General features: G+C 35.4%; 4 protein-coding genes across 4 annotated transcripts; 3 read left to right on the top strand and 1 right to left on the bottom strand.

The window, feature by feature from the left end:
* Nucleotides 1–613: 613 nt before the first annotated feature.
* On the top strand, nt 614–1,516 carry LOC107005005 (putative calcium-binding protein CML19). The gene has a single exon (XM_015203456.2). It carries the CDS (start codon nt 718–720, stop codon nt 1,309–1,311), a length of 594 nt encoding a protein of 197 aa, XP_015058942.1. The 5' UTR covers nt 614–717; the 3' UTR covers nt 1,312–1,516.
* A 1,170-nt stretch (nt 1,517–2,686) lies between these two features.
* LOC107004057 (calcium-binding protein CML37-like) lies at nt 2,687–3,579 on the top strand. The gene has a single exon (XM_015202273.2). The coding sequence runs from the start codon at nt 2,983–2,985 to the stop codon at nt 3,475–3,477; it is 495 nt and encodes a 164-aa protein (XP_015057759.2). The 5' UTR covers nt 2,687–2,982; the 3' UTR covers nt 3,478–3,579.
* Nucleotides 3,580–4,548: 969 nt separating this feature from the next.
* On the top strand, nt 4,549–5,447 carry LOC107005004 (putative calcium-binding protein CML19). The gene has a single exon (XM_015203454.2). The coding sequence runs from the start codon at nt 4,696–4,698 to the stop codon at nt 5,290–5,292; it is 597 nt and encodes a 198-aa protein (XP_015058940.1). The 5' UTR covers nt 4,549–4,695; the 3' UTR covers nt 5,293–5,447.
* Nucleotides 5,448–5,653: 206 nt separating this feature from the next.
* LOC107005003 (kinesin-like protein KIN-12E) lies at nt 5,654–16,275 on the bottom strand. Its single transcript, XM_015203453.2, has 22 exons — nt 15,909–16,275; nt 15,099–15,254; nt 14,937–15,020; nt 14,698–14,817; nt 14,075–14,188; nt 13,514–13,606; nt 12,437–12,526; nt 12,269–12,339; nt 12,115–12,189; nt 11,935–12,022; nt 11,607–11,665; nt 11,416–11,479; nt 11,012–11,077; nt 10,149–10,307; nt 9,963–10,067; nt 9,266–9,501; nt 9,025–9,094; nt 8,581–8,637; nt 8,410–8,472; nt 8,126–8,179; nt 7,934–8,013; nt 5,654–7,671 (listed from the first exon to the last, which is right to left on the bottom strand). Exons 1-22 carry the CDS (start codon nt 16,158–16,160, stop codon nt 5,868–5,870), a joined length of 3,960 nt encoding a protein of 1,319 aa, XP_015058939.1. The 5' UTR covers nt 16,161–16,275; the 3' UTR covers nt 5,654–5,867.
* Between the last annotated feature and the right edge of the window lie 6 nt (nt 16,276–16,281).

Genomic DNA, 16,281 nt, shown 5'->3' with positions numbered 1-16,281 from the left:
TTTTAATCTTTATGTACATAATTCTTTGCTCATGAACTTCAACGAATATTGAAAATATCATTAGATTATTAATATAAAGGTGTAAAAATACATTATAAATTGGAAAAAAAGTCTGATATACCCCTCAATTTTGTCATTTGGAGCTGATATACCCCTCGTTACATGAGCCACTTTTATAACGAGGGATATATCAGCTCTAAATGACAAAGTTGAGGAGTATATCAGACCCTTTTCCCTTATAAATTTATGATTGATATTGGTATATCTTTACAAGTGATGGTCAAATATTTGACCTAGCTAAAGTGTGAGGGATATGTGTCAATTTATCATGATGACACCTATGATGACAATATAAATTTTATATAAATATAAGATGTCAAATCCCTACCCCCAAAAACACACACACCATACACGTATAGTCTTTAATAATAAAACTTTATCCTAAAAAAACAAAAATATATTATAGCTCTTTTAGTTCACTTGATTTGCCATCTTTTTCTTATTATATTTTCTAAAACGTGTTGGTCTTTTACTTTTCAAACTTCTTATAATAATAATAATAAATAAATAAAAAGTTTGTATACCCCATTAACTATAAATACCCCATTCTTCTTATTCCTTTTTCAACAACAAAAAATTATATAACTTTCCTAAGATTTCTTTGTTTCAAAGTTAAAACTCTTATATCACTTACTCATTTTCTTACTTACATCTACCATGTCTAATATGGTGTTAGTTTCTGTTTCCATGGCTGAAAAGGAATCTTTTTTCTCAAGATTACGTAAAAGGTTTTTTCTAAAGAAGGCTAATACTCCTAAGAAGGAACATGAGAGTGTAACAACAACAACTATTACTAGTACTAGTACTATTGATCGTTTATCGATGAGTGATAGTAATAGTGGTGAGTTAGAGAGGGTGTTTACGTACTTTGATGAGAATGGAGATGGAAAGGTGTCACCAATGGAGCTAAGGAGATGCATGAAGGCGGTAGGAGGTGAGATAACGGTGGAGGAGGCGGAGATGGTGGTGAGGCTATCGGATTCAGATGGGGACGGGTTGTTAGGGTTTGAGGATTTTACGAAGTTAATGGAAGGAATGGAAGAAGAGAGGAATAAAGAGAGTGAGTTGATGGGAGCATTTGGAATGTATGAAATGGAAGGATACATTACTCCTAAGAGCTTGAAGATGATGTTGAGTCGACTCGGCGAGTCAACCACCATTGATAAATGCAAGGTTATGATAAGGAGATATGATAGCAATGGAGATGGAGTTCTTAGCTTTGATGAGTTCAAAGTTATGATGACAAGTTAGAAGAGATATTTGTGTACATAATTCTTTGGCCTATTGGCCTTGTTATTGTTATTTTATTTCTTCTTGTTTCTAGTAATTATATAAATGGTTTTTGGTTGAGATTTATACATTCATAGATTCAAATTTGTGAAACAATTCCTTGGTTTACTAACTTGGAGAAGTGAATTTGTTTCTATTGTTCTTTCATAGTGTATATTGAAAAGTATTTCTCTAGTCTGATTTCATATTAAGTAAATTGTTGATACTTTTTTTCATAGTTCAAAATAAGTGAATTTTCAAATATCTAGAGAATCGTTGGGATTTTTATTTTTTCATATTTACCCTTCCTTCTAATGACGTTCTTAATTAATTTACGTTTTCTAGGAGAATAGTTTAAAATAATCAAAAGGTATAATAATGGAAAGTAGTATTTAAATTTTGTCCTTAAATGTATTCACTTAATATGGACTAAAAGGAGTATCGTTTATAGGGCCCCGTGTCGAGATTAGATTGCGGATCAAAATATAGGTTAGAAACCTAGTCGAGGTCAAGCTAGGGTCAAGATCCATGTCCCGATTCAAGGATCGAGTCACAAGCTATGGTTGAGTCTTGGGTCAGCATCAAAGTCAGGGATCAAGTATTGATTCAAGTGGATGATAAGGGTCGGGGGGGGGGGTTGAGTCCCGAGTTGAGGTCGAGACAAGGTTTGAGTTTAGAGTCGTGGTTGATATTAGGTATTGATTCAAAAGTCACAACCAAAGAGTGAGCTTGGATTCGAGTTAGAGTCAAACCAAGGCTCAAGTTCTGAGTCGTGTCGAAGATCATGTCCAAATTTTGAGTCGTGGATCAAAGATCGGGTTCGGTATCCATGTTGGGGGATTGAGTCAAGAGTCGAGATCAGAGTTAAGGGTATGGTTTTCAAGTTGAGGTTGGGGTTGGGCCAGATGTAAGGTCTCAATTCCAGGTCAAGGTCGAGTTTCCACGTTGGGTTCAAGTCTAGGTCTTAGCCATATTATTTGCCTAAATTATACTAAATGCTCTTAAAATTACATTTTCTGCTTACTAACCAAACATCAGAGAATAGATAAAAATCATTTAAACTCAAAGAAAAAAAGGAAAGAAAGGACATTATTTTGGATATGTCATAAGAGGTAGGGATACACGTCAATTTGGCATCATAATATTTGAATATAATATAAGATTTCTTTCCCCAAAGACACACATACACACACTAAACACGAAGTCATTAATTATATTATGTTATAAAAACTTTATATTATATTTTATAACGTGTTTCCTGTTTACTTTTTTTTTTTCTACCAAGACCAATTGGCCATACAAATTTCAACCCCATTAACTATAAATAGCCCATTCTTCTACCTTCATTCCCATATCCTTGACTTCTTGTCTTTATTACATAGTTTTCTTTGTTAATTTCAAGTTCAACTCCATTTACTCATATTCAAACTTTCTTGAATAAAAGAAAAAGTAGTTCAAAGGTATATTTGTTTACTTGCATGTGTATCGCGTCAGTATCTAGTGAATGACCTTAACGATCGTTTTAGAAGTAGAGCTTTACTAGCCTGACGACTCAAAGCAAGGTCGAAATCCATCCCTCTTTTAAAACTGATTAATTAACGACCCCCCATATCCACAGCTGTAAAGGAATCTTTTTTCTCAAGATTACGGAATATGTTTCATCTCAAAAAGAAGAAAGACGAGAAGACGACAACAACAACAGCAACAACAACCACCACTACTAGTACTAGTAACAACGGAGAGTTAGAGAGGGTATTTACGTACTTTGATGAGAACGGAGATGGGAAGGTGTCACCGATGGAGCTAAGGAGATGCATGAAGGCGGTAGGAGGTGAGATAACGGTGGAGGAGGCGGAGATGGTGGTGAGGCTATCGGATTCAGATGGGGACGGGTTGTTAGGGTTTGAGGATTTTACGAAGTTAATGGAAGGAATGGAAGAAGAGAGGAATAAAGAGAGTGAGTTGATGGGAGCATTTGGAATGTATGAAATGGAAGGATACATTACTCCTAAGAGCTTGAAGATGATGTTGAGTCGACTCGGCGAGTCAACCTCCATTGATAAATGCAAGGTTATGATAAGGAGATTTGATATCAATGGAGATGGAGTTCTTAGCTTTGATGAGTTTATAATTATGATGACAAGTTAGAAGATTCTAGTGATAAAATAATTCATTGAGAATTTTTCATTTCATATTTGTAAAGTCCATATATTATGAATTGGAGCATGTTTTACTTCTTTATTTATTAAATTATTCAACGAGCCAGGTGTGTAATTACTATCGTTACACATTCATTCTTGATATTACGTTGACCTATCTTACTCAAATATCCTTAATTTCCCCTAATTGCATCAAATTTTACCACTTCACAATTAAATTTGGAATAGTTTTACATTCTTCCAAAGTTTTAAACTCTTCCCAACAAGAAACACAAACAAATCCTAAGTGTAGTCTTACTAAAATTAGAAGTAAAATCTCAAAAGAAAACTTAAAATATAGATGAAAGAAAGGACACTATTTTGGATATATATGCCATAAAACTTAAATTATATATATAGATAAAAGAAAGGACACTATTTTGGATATATATGCCATAAAAAGGTAAGTAGTGTATATATTAAGGCAGTTAAATGAATGAGTTAAGTTGAATTAAGAATACTAAAATGAGTTGCGCTAGTAAATGAATAGTTTATTAACCCAATTAATTACTATCCGGATAAAAGGAGTTGGACTGAAATAAGCTAAAAAAATCGAGTCATCACCCAACCCGCATAGTTCCTACAAAGTTTTAAATTCAAAGTTTGTTTTTATAAAAAAATATTTAGATAAAATTTCTCACGAGTCAAGACAGCATATCAACCCTAATTTAAAATGGGGTGAACTAAACGGGTCAAGTTAAACCCATCAATAAAATAAGCAGGTTATTAAGATAATATAATATGACATTTGCGATGACAATATAATATAAGATGCCACTAGTCTATCCCCCAAACAAACAAGTAGTCTTCAATAATCTTCAAGATAAGACTTTATCCTATAAACCAAACAATAATTCATTTGACTGTTTACTTTTCAAACTTCTAAATACCTGTTTTTATTTTATTTTTTTCTACTAGAAACAAATGGTCATACAAGTTGTTTCAATACTTGGTAAGCCCACGGAATTAATACTATTTTCCCACTCATTATAAATTTCCCAAACTATAAATATCCCATTCTTTTTACTTCATTCCCATATCCTTAATTTGTTGAGTTTTAAAGAGTACACTATACATCCAAAAACTTATAATTTCCAAAGTTTTCTTTGTTGATTTCAAACTTCAACCCTTTTCTCACTTGATTATATTCTACTTACATCTCAAACTTATGTGTATGGTATCATCAGTTTCTGTTTCCACAGCTGAGAAAGAGTCTTTTTTCTCGAGATTACGAAATATGTTTCATTTCAGAAGGAATGAAGATGAGAAGAAGACAACTAGAGCTGCTGCTGCTGCAACTACTACTACTACTAACTGTGTTCCTGTGAGTGACAATGGTGGTGGTAGTAACAAGGGAGAGTTAGAGAGGGTGTTTACGTACTTTGATGAGAATGGAGATGGAAAGGTGTCACCTGCAGAGTTGAGGAAGTGTGTGAAGGCGGTAGGAGGTGAGCTGACGGTGGAGGAGGCGGAGATGGCAGTGAGGCTATCGGATTCTGATGGGGACGGATTATTGGGCATTGAGGATTTTACGAAGCTGATGGAAGGAATGGAGGAAGAGAGGAATAAAGAGAGTGAGTTGATTGGAGCATTTGGAATGTATGAAACAGAAGGATACATTACTCCTAAGAGCTTGAAGAACATGTTGAGTCGACTAGGTGAATCAACCTCCATTGATAACTGCAAAGCTATGATTCGAAGGTTTGATCTCAATGCAGATGGAGTCCTCAGCTTTGATGAGTTCAAAGTTATGATGACAACTTAGAAGAGACATATATGTACATAATATAATATGATTCTGATTGTTTCCCTATCGAGATTTTTTCTTCCATTCTATAGATTCATAATTGTAAAACCTAAAAGTATTTGATTTCATTTTGTGGTTTTAAGTAATTCAATCTCAGCTACTCAATTGTGCTAGGTAAGTTTTGTTAGGACTTCCACTATTTTATAAACTGCAACGACAACAACAAATCTAGTGTAATCCTGCAAGTAGCATCTAGGGAGGGTAGTGTGTACTTTAGACCTTACCTACTTTTCTGCCGCTTTCAGTAAACTGACTGCAACAAAAGTAAGTACAAGATATACGTTCAAGTTTCAACACACAAGGAAAAAGAAATTAATAATTCTTTTCAGAAACCCCTTCAAAATTTGATTGCATTTTTTCACAACTTATTCACAATCATAATATGGTTTGTAATACATCACACCATTTGCGTAAGGAGAATTTTATATTGACAATACATTAAGGCAGCAGCAATGCAACTGAGAGAAGTTTTTTTTTAGAGAAGATGTTTTATAGTTGACAGTTAAACAGGCAATTAACTGTCAGTCAAACAATCAATTTCCAAGCAACGAGTTCAGCTCTAGTACTGACCTTCGTATGTCATGTAGATCCTCCTCTACCTTGTCAGACAAAGAGCATGATTGGCACGATAATGCATTCAGCAACTGAGTTTTTCTGCTCGCGGCAAGAGCTTTTTCTCTTTGCAAATCTTCTATTTTACTCATCTCCAACTGCAATTCTTCATCCAAAATCTTCAACTCTTCCTCCTTCAACGATGCTGCAAACATACTCTCGTGATACTCAAGAATCATGTTCTCAAACTCTTGCTTCCCGTTCTCTTTCATTTCAAAGATCATCTGCTTCTCCCCGATGACCCTTTGAAGCTTGTTGCCCATCTCCTTAACAGATTGCGAAATATTCTCTATCTCCTTTTCAGTAGCCTCAATATCTTTCTCTGAATTCAGTCTTTTTTCGTTTAAGTCTTCGATTTCCTTCTTTTTTATCCCCAAGTTTTCCCTAATCTGCTTCATTTGATTCTGTATCTTAGTTTTTTCTTCCTCAGACTTGAGTAATTCAGTAGCTTTGCCACTCAACTGCCAATTCCTTTCTGGCAATTGGATATCGGGTTTCTCAATGTTATCTATGGCAAAGAGAACTCTGTCACTTTCCAACCTTTGATTCTCGTCTTCCAATCTTGATTTTGATTCTGCTAGGATGTTTCTTAATTCTGATTCTGACTGTTTAGCCTGCATCTGTGCTTCCAGTAGTTCAACCTTAGATGCTTGAAGATGAGCCAATTTTGCTTTCTTTTGGTTGAGACAAGTAGATGAAGCATTCAATCTTGCTCTTGTTTGAGCTTCCCGTTGTTCGAAGTAACCAACTGATGAGGAAAAGCTTGATACTGAGTATCTTAGTGCTGATAGCTTATTATCAAGCAAAACTTTCTTTTCAAGCATTTGTGACGACTGAAGCTTGAAGGATGTGTATCCTTGTTTTTTCACTTCAATGCTCTTTTCGAGTCCTTCAATTTCTTCTGCAAGCTCATCAACCTCAACAATTGCTCTCTCTAATGAACCAAACATACTTATGGTATTGGCTGATTTTAGAAGCTTTTCCTGCGCTCCTTCAAGCTTCATCCTCAACAAACTTAGGTCCTCTGAAATAGGATTATGCAAAACATCTGATGACTTATTTTCCATTTCAACATCCTGCTTCAGATCCTCAGGAAGTTCATTAAGTACAGCTTCTACAGTTGATTCAGGATAAATGGTTTCTACCATCATGTAATCGCTTTTGCCCAATATTTCAGAAGTATGTTCTTCACCTCGTTCTGATGGTTTATTCTCTATCATTTCTGTAGTATTGTTGCTAGGTAGTTCATCTGAGTCAGCAGCAATATTGCTTCTGTGTGAAGTTACTGTCTCCCCTGACAAAACAATGTCATCTAAATCATGATTCTGTAAAGCATGTTCAAGAAACTGTTGGCTGTCATCTTGAGTCTTTTCTTGTTGGAGGTTCTGACCTCTATCAGTCCCATTGTTCTTTTCTGCTACTGCTTGCTCGTACAGTTCTATCAGTTTGTTATTGTCCTCAATTAGGACTTTGAGCTTCATCCTCAATTCATCATTTTCCTTAGACAAGGAAATTGCAGTTTCATGAGCTTCTGCTTCTCTTTGGCTGGCTGCTGCTATAGCATCTACAATAGTTGTTAGCTCCGTCTGATCACTGACAGCAATAGTAGGCGTCGGATCATTTGCAACCGAAGACAGCTCAGTTTGACCCTTCTTCGATTCTTCCATCAGAACTGCTTTAGACGTTCTCTCAAATTCTAGCTCTTTCTCCAAGTCAATTAATTGCCTGTATGGACAATGCAAAGAGATTCAAGATCCAAATTAACTCCTAAATACTTGAACTATATTGTTGGACCCAGAAGAAACCAGATTAAGTAACAGGTTTAATCCTTAGCTTGGATGTCGAGCAGATAGGAGATTTGAACTCTCAATATCAATAGGTATATGAAAGCAACTTGTGTATTTTGAAGGGGGTCCACCAACTACGACCGTGAGATACTGAAGCAGGTAGAACAAAGAGATGACAGAGGAAGGTAAGAAACACTAACCTTTCTAATTTGTCTTTCTCACCAACACAAAAAACAAGTTGTCTATGGAGTGCATCCAGCTCTGATTGGTTTTGAATTGCCTAAAAGATAAAAATTGTCTTGTTAGCAGTTATACAGTGAATAAGCTATGAAATAACCACTAAACTCATTTGTACTATTTTTAGCTCGTTGTCAGGTGAAAAGATATATTACCTGAACTCGGAGGAACTCATTTTCCTCATTTATTGATGTACGCCAAGGTGAAGCCTAGGTGTGGCAGAAATTATAAAGAAAAGCAAATATTTCAGTATGGTTGAAAAAAAGCAGAATGATCTCCAACATCAGATCCAAAACTTTGATTCACTTGCAAGTAGAAACATGAAGAAATAAATTCAAAAATAAGATTAAAAAGATAACCCCACTTCTCTCAAATTTGATGCATTTTCGAAGACAAAAAAATACAAATCACAGTTTCAATTACTCTAAGATTGTCAAACCTGAGATGAAGTTAGTAGATTCAGGTCATTCTCAATATGCATACCAAGCTCTGAACTTCCCTTCTACAACACAAATAGAAAATAAACTACAGTTAAACAAATGACAAGCTCCTTCTGGAACAATAAAAATAAGTTCCTGCATTAAAATCCTAATGGAGTTTTTAGGACAACCTGAACCGGTGCAGGATCTGATTCATGCATAAGTTTCCAATCAAGTGCTTCTAGCAGCTGCATATCAAAGAGAACCATTAGGCAAAACATGCTAACAACTTTCGTATTTGACAGAAATCCCAGACATGCTGATCAAGAAAAAAAGAAATTGCTAAGGACTTTGAAATGCATTCTTTGAAGCAGAATCAAGAAGTAAAAGATAGAAATTTTACTTTACTGACTAGAGTTATTGATTAAACAATTCTCTGCAGTGCGCTTTTTTCGGAAATAATTGTATCATGCATGACTAAGGGATCAGTTATGAATAACACAAAAGAAGAATAAAAAGACTTGGCAAATCATTCCTATTCTCAGATTTGCAAACGCAGATTGCTTGATTAAATTATCTAGAGAGTAAAAAAGAAGAATCAAGACAACAAGGAAGAGGAAGAAGTCAACTCTAACCTTATTTTGTAACATCATGATCTGTTCATTCATTCTTTCTCGCTCACCTTCCTCATAAAATGACTTCAATCTACATCACCAACAAATAAGAATTATCAAACCAGTGAAGTAGCAAGACATAGCCTTGCCTAATATAACTGTAATCATTTTGCTTCTCAGTGACTAGTATGATCAAAACATTCAGAAAAAGAAAGGAAAATGTACACTCTACGATAACTAAAAGATAACTCAAATAACATGCCTTCTGATCTCTTCTTTAAGCCGTAGATTCTCCATAGCAAATCTTGTAACTTCTTGGTTACGATCAACCTGATTCCGTAGGACCTCTATCTCCTTCAACTGCTCCTCTTTCTCCTTTAGCAAATGAATCTCAGCAGATATCTTTCCTGAAGCAACTGATTCGAGCCTTTTTATAGCAGCTTCTCGAAACCTTAATCTCATCTTTAAACCTTGTATCTCATCTTCCCTTTGTTTGGTCTGGATTAGACACAACATTGCAAATTGGTTTATATGAAATTCAGATCATGCAGTGTCTACTTTTGAAGATCTACATCCTAATCAATTTAGCACAGAGAGTAACATTGACATCGGAAGATCCTCACAGCTTGATTGGGTGCAAGAAAGGAAATCCAGAAAACCAATTTCACTTGGAACATACCTAAACACTGGGGTAGGACAGATTTGTCCATCAACTCCTATTTGTGTTTATGGTTTTTCCAGAGTTCTGAGTTATGTTTACTGGAACCCTATGGCCTGATTGTAAGACTTACCAGGCAGGACAGATTTGTCGATCAACTCCTATTAGTGTTTATGGTTTGCAGAATTCTAGATTAAGTTTACTGGAACCGTCTGGCCTCATTCGTAAGACTTACTGACACCTATGCATATATAAAAATGCCAAGTCGAGTAACTGAAGTGAAAACTTCCATAAAACATACCAGTTGCATTGCTGCCTGATTTTCAGCAGTCAATGCTTGTAATGCAATGTCTTTATCCTTTTCCCTCCTAAAAGCCCCAACAAGGGCAACTTCGTAGTCTTTCTTCTGAAATTACAAGAAACTTCACTATCAGATCCACTCCTGGAGTAGATGTTTCTCCTCATAGCCAACTTAAGATAAACCTACCTTTGACACCCGTTTATCTGCTGTAAGTGGACTAGAAAATCCATGAAGCCCTTCCCATTTAACAGATGTAGGCGATCCCGGAAAAGCAACTGTCCAAGCATTATTTTCATGGTTTTCAACTCCTCCATCAGCCACACTCCGAAGACGAGCTACTTCTTTCTGAGAGGTAAAGAAAAGTAATTAGGCGCATCTAACATTTAGAATTACAGATATTAAGAGCACAGGTAACAGAAAACACTTTTCCAAATTTTCCCTAGCATAAGAAACTAAAATCTGAATTTTGAAGCTGGGAATGGGAGCAATAAATGCGAACTTATTTTAAATTCAAAGGTACATGTTGGATCAAAGGCGGAAGTTTACAAAGGTTGTTCAAATGTTTTACCTGTGTGATGTAAATCTCATTGTATCACTAAAATCCTTCACAGTGGCATAAACAACTAGCATGTCACACATGAGCACATTTAAAAGGATGTGTTTTTTGTCACTTGCTGTAATTTTTCAATCAATTTAACTTCTCCCTGTTTGTCATTTGTCCATCAAACTTCTCTCAGGATTGGTGCAAAATTACAGAGGTATAAAATTATTTTGTTAATATGTTCTCTTTCTTTATGCAGGGTTTTTTTCGGTCATTCCTGGCTGATGTGGAGTGTAATCTGGGGAGGGTAGAATGTACGCAGACCTTACCCCTACCTTTCTGGGTTAGAGAATTCGTTTTCGATAAACCCTCGGTTCAGCAGACAAGAAAAGAATTTGAAGCATGGTAGCAGGAAAATATGACAGCAAAATAGGAAGATACAAAGAAAATGAAGCAACAGAAAATAAAACACATAGAAGATAGGGATGGATCTCAAGCAAAAGAATACCTTCAGATTTTGAATCTGTATCCTCATTGCAAGAACGTCTCCAGAAGCATCTTCATTTACAAAAGCCTGGGAAAGTAAATGATCATCAGGGCATAAGGAAAACTGTTCAACCTTTTATTAGAATATAAGGAAAGTAAGGACTGAAAGCACATATCTTTATAAATATTGTACAAAAATAAGATTTTCGAAAACTTCTATGCACAGAGAAATGAGAAAATAAATGCATAATATACACATCAGATAAAGTGGCATATCCAGATTTGTTGCTAATAGTTGCCTGATTATTTAAATACCCAATTGAATAGGTGATACTCTCTTAGTTGATTTCACAGAAAAAGGACTTTGAAAACTGGTTGCTAGTTGAACGACCATAAGAAAGCCACTAGTGTCCAAGAATAGCATACATGATTTTTGATGAATTTGGCACGTTGAGCAAACTTCAATGTGCTTAGAGTCTCCAATGAACAACTGCAAGAGGCCAATCAAGTGTTATACAATACAGAATCACTTGCTTCAAAATGACAGCACTTGTAAGGGGTTTGATCTTAAGGCCATTAAATTGAAATCCTAGTGGTGACCAGTAAAAATTGCATACCAGCTGGAAGGACTAATATTTGCAATTATACATGTTTTTGCATTCCCTCCCAACGAATCCTGAAAGAAGGAAGAAATATAATGTCAAATCCAAAGACCATCTTCATAATGTTGTTATTAATAATCAGTGCAGAGCAACAGGTCAAAACTAGAAAATTAAATATCTGAGTGCATAGCAGTAAGAAGACTATTAGAGCTCCACATTACAAAACACATTCAAAATGCGACTATAACTAGTACGTTTCACAAGAGATTTTGGATGCCTTCAGATTAACTCACAGAGAAAACAATTGATTCTCCTTTGAAAGCAAAGATACACCTATATTCACCTGGAGTAGAAATGTGAGCTTTGAATCTCTGTAGGGAACATGGTGTGACTTCCCATTAGATATGCTAACCAGGTTCATGATCACTAATCTGCACATAAAGAACCGGATGAGTATTGCACTAGAAAGACAAGACTAGAACAGAAGAACTATAAAGGAATAAGGATGAGACATAATAACTACCCCAATGTTGAAAGAGATTTGTTAATGTTAGTAGCTTCCTTCAAACGTTCACCTTCAGCTCCTGAGCTTTTCTGCCTGTGATTTCACAATTGCAGTTAAATGAAAAATTCAGCATAAGATATCTTCTCATATTCGCATAATAATTCTCCTTTACCTTTCAGATCCTGCCAAATCAACAAGGTTAAAACGAGCAAATCTGTGGTGAGTTACTCCTTGAGATTCCCACTGCAAACAGGTTATGTGTAAATTTATGTACCAGTGTGGAGGGGATAAGGTAAGAAAAGACTAAATCTGATGGCTCAAATTAAGATATAGAACTTACTTTGCTCTCTATCACACACGTAAATACACTGTGTGAACGGCTACTAGCACGATTCATGTTGGTGGCAGCTACCTTTCTATTTGCTGCACCCTGTTATGCCAAGAACATTATGATCATCATAACCATAAGTAACAAAAAAACTGTGCATTTAATTTTGTGAGCAATTATTTTAACTTTGCTCTCATTTTCTTTATGATCTTCCATTTAAAATTAATAACTGTCGGGTTAGTATAAGGTTGTGGCATATTAATGGTGGTACCAAAAGACAATCTGGTAAACACTGCAATAACTTGGGTCAAGTTTGGCTACATTTATATGCAGTTCTGGTTACAAGGTAGTTAGTGCTGAATGCCTCGATTCAAATATTACAAGGCTCCAAACTAGAGCGCTCTGTATGCACTATTTTTAGCTTATCATTAATATATTTATTTAACCATCGATAAGATAAGGAAGAAAGAAGAAGAAAATACTGCACAATTTGAGTTGTAGTATTCAAGTATATCCCTCATACCCGAATAGTTCTATTATCAGTGTCCTAGACGGACTTCCACAGGAATAAGTAAACTAACCTTAAGTCATAGTAAGAGATTAAGAAAACAAGGTCAAAACCAGATATGATCTTTTTCATAGAATCCCAGAGAACAATAAGAACCTTTCATCACTATTTGGTTTGGAAATCCACCAAAAAGATGGGTTGGATCTGGAACAATGATCTTGAGGACACCCCTTTAACTTTTCATCTCCAGCAATTCCGCTTGCTAGTATAACAAATAAAAGATACAACCTGCCAACTCTCTCTCTCTTCATGTCAAATATGTGCATGCTTAGGATACATAATGATTAGTGGAAGTAACAATATTAACTTTATTAAAACTGACTATTTATCAGTTCTGAGGAACACATTTAGATCTCCAAATCTTCAGCAAATGTCATGCTTAGCATGTGCATATGGACTTGTATAATCACCTCAAGAACTATCAACAGCTTCTTTTCCTCAGTCTTTACTCTTAAGTGGAGTTAACACTAGAGAGTTTCACAAGCAATAATGATAATTGATTCTCAAGGGTGAGAATATACCTGAAGAAGTTGTTGCATCACATCTCGAGCACTCGTAACTTCTACTTCTTTGAGATCTTCTACATGAATCCCCTTTTTAGTATCTTCTCTTATCTGTAAGAGTACAAGAAAAATTTTCAGTTGTCTTCTTCCATTTGAGTTATGCACTTTGCAAATATTCATTTTAGATAAAGCAATTTGCACACATTTTCTTTAGTTCAATATGTTGGCTGCATTTGGCATTGATAAATATAAATATTATACTAGTTGGATGTTGCAAGTCAGAACACATTCCTTAAGCACACATTAGTCCCTCATTTGACCTGATGCATCATTGTGGAGTACCTAGTTGGACCTTACGGAACAGGGTAGTGAGCAGCAATTTGGACTGATCCTTGTGCTCACTAATTCCAAGGTCCTCAACAAAAGATAGGACACTAATTCACCTCGTTAAAAATGATGCACAATATCCGGAAGAAGTATGATGAACAATATATAACTCCCAGAGGCAGAAACAAAAACCATGTTTATTTGGACAAGATTTCAATTCATTAACAAATTAGACAAAATGTTAGCATTCACCTGCAAGTTTACCGAGGAAGGATCCAAAAGGTCGAGAATCTGTTCGTTATATATTTCTAAGAAAGAGCATCTACAAGTGAACTTTATATTTTCCTCCCTGCGTGCCTCTCTTTCCTGTGACCAGAAGAAAGAAATCATCAAACTTGAAATTGAAACATAAGCTCAGCCTTAAAAGTTAAAGGTTGATCACTCTTTTATTCCAATAAAGAAATTATTACATTAAAATTGAAGGCAAGAAGTAATCTAAAGTGCATCTATATTATACAAACCAACACATATAGGGCTTCATTATAAAAATAAAAAAAAAGGAAGAGAAAACAAAGAAACAAGCAGCTAGAAGTTGAACTTATATTTGTTTCACACATACCCATATCTAATACTTATACCCAACACTGTGACATTAAAGTGGATCAATAACAAATTTAAAATTTTCCATATGAAAATAACATAGGCAATAATTTGATTCATTCAGATAAGATCAAGGTTTCCTCTCATTATTATATCAAAACAAACCTGCTTACTCAAACTAAGTCATCTGTGGTTCTGGTCCACAATGTGAGGTAGTATAAAATTTTGATAAAACAAAAGATAATAATCATTTATTACAAATGCAATATCCGTACCTTTTGAATTCTTGAAAACAAGTACTCAAACACCCTAGGTGTCATACCACAATTTACACTATGTCTTCGGGTGCCTCCTTCAATATCTCCAAGCATGGTGTGTGTTTTTCCACTTCCAGTCTACAAAGAGAGACATAGAGTTTCTAAATATAAAACCAGTATACAATTCAAATCTTTTTAACATTTCCGACATGAAAATTGATATCTGAGATCTTAAGCCATGTAAGTGAGCAACATACTTGGCCATAGGCAAACACACAACTATTGTAGCCTTCCATGCAATTTTCCACCATTGGTACTCCAGCAGCTTTAAAGAGCATCTCCTGTTAATGTAATGAAATGAGAATAGACCACACTAAAGATACATGAAAAATGAAAGACAATAGCCGAGAAAAGCAAACCTGAGTGACATTCTCATCAGCAACCATATCAAATGTAAAACGTGATTCTGGGTGCCCTATCCAAGTGATTGTCTGAGAGCTTTCTTGTCTTACACATTTACCATGTCCTTGTAAAGATATCTCAGAGTTACTCAAGGGGCGTATTCTTATAATAACCTGCATAAAATAAGTCATACATATGAAACCAACTTCATGAGTAATTTAAGTTCTATGATTCATTAATATAAACCATATACTCTACCAGTCAGATGGTTAGCAACTCACTGAACAGAATTTTCAATTTACGGTAAACTTTTATTTGACTGTGAATTTCTGGACCATATCTGAGAACATTTTACTTTTTACACATCCAGTTTATATAACTTTGAATATGCATACTTCGAATTCATAATATCAATGAAATGAGAGGTCCTAAATCAAAACTAAGCTTAGATTATTTTGACCCTTGCTCCAAGTTGAATCATTTTCGGGAAACAACTTAGAAAGCCTCCAAATTCCTGAAACAACGATTAAGCCTCAATCCCAAAACAAAATTTAGAAAAAAAAAGAGAAAGAAGTGTACCTTACCAGAAATGTTCATTTAATGTCTTAATCAATAGAACATAACTAGTTAGATGCTCACTCATTCAACATGTATATAGAGTACAAGTTGAACCCTTTTATGGATTATTCCTGTTTACTCTTTCGTATTTTGAACTCCTTAGTGAAAATCCTAGCGCTGCTAGTGTTAACGAGTCCAAATTTCTTACTACGTACAGATTCTAAAACTGATCATTTTTAGAAATGAGGTTTAAAAAAACGAGTGATTACCTGAACATTGTGATCCTTCCAGAACGAAGGATCTTCACGGAACTCAAAACTCCGGTTACATTCCACCACATCCTTGTTCTCAGAGAACTCAACCCTGTTATCCTTAGCAGCTGATTTGAACAATCTGAGATTAGGAGTACTCTTCACCGACGACATCGTCACCGACGCAGTATCCATCGGAGTTGCTGCAGATTGATCTAGTGACCCGAATCTGGACTTAACAACACTCGGAGGCTCAGAAAATAACGGCATTTTCTGACAATTAGGTTTTCAGATTCAGTAAACTGAAGAGATTTTAGGGCAAAACAAAAATGGAGATTTCAATTAGCTGTTGAACGAAGAAGGAAGAGATATGGAGAGTTGGGGCGGGTGG

This window comes from Solanum pennellii, chromosome 11 (assembly GCF_001406875.1).
Source record: "Solanum pennellii chromosome 11, SPENNV200".
NCBI lineage: Eukaryota > Viridiplantae > Streptophyta > Magnoliopsida > Solanales > Solanaceae > Solanum > Solanum pennellii.
Note: the sequence above shows the minus strand (reverse complement) of the source record. Positions and strands in the feature narration are given on the sequence as shown.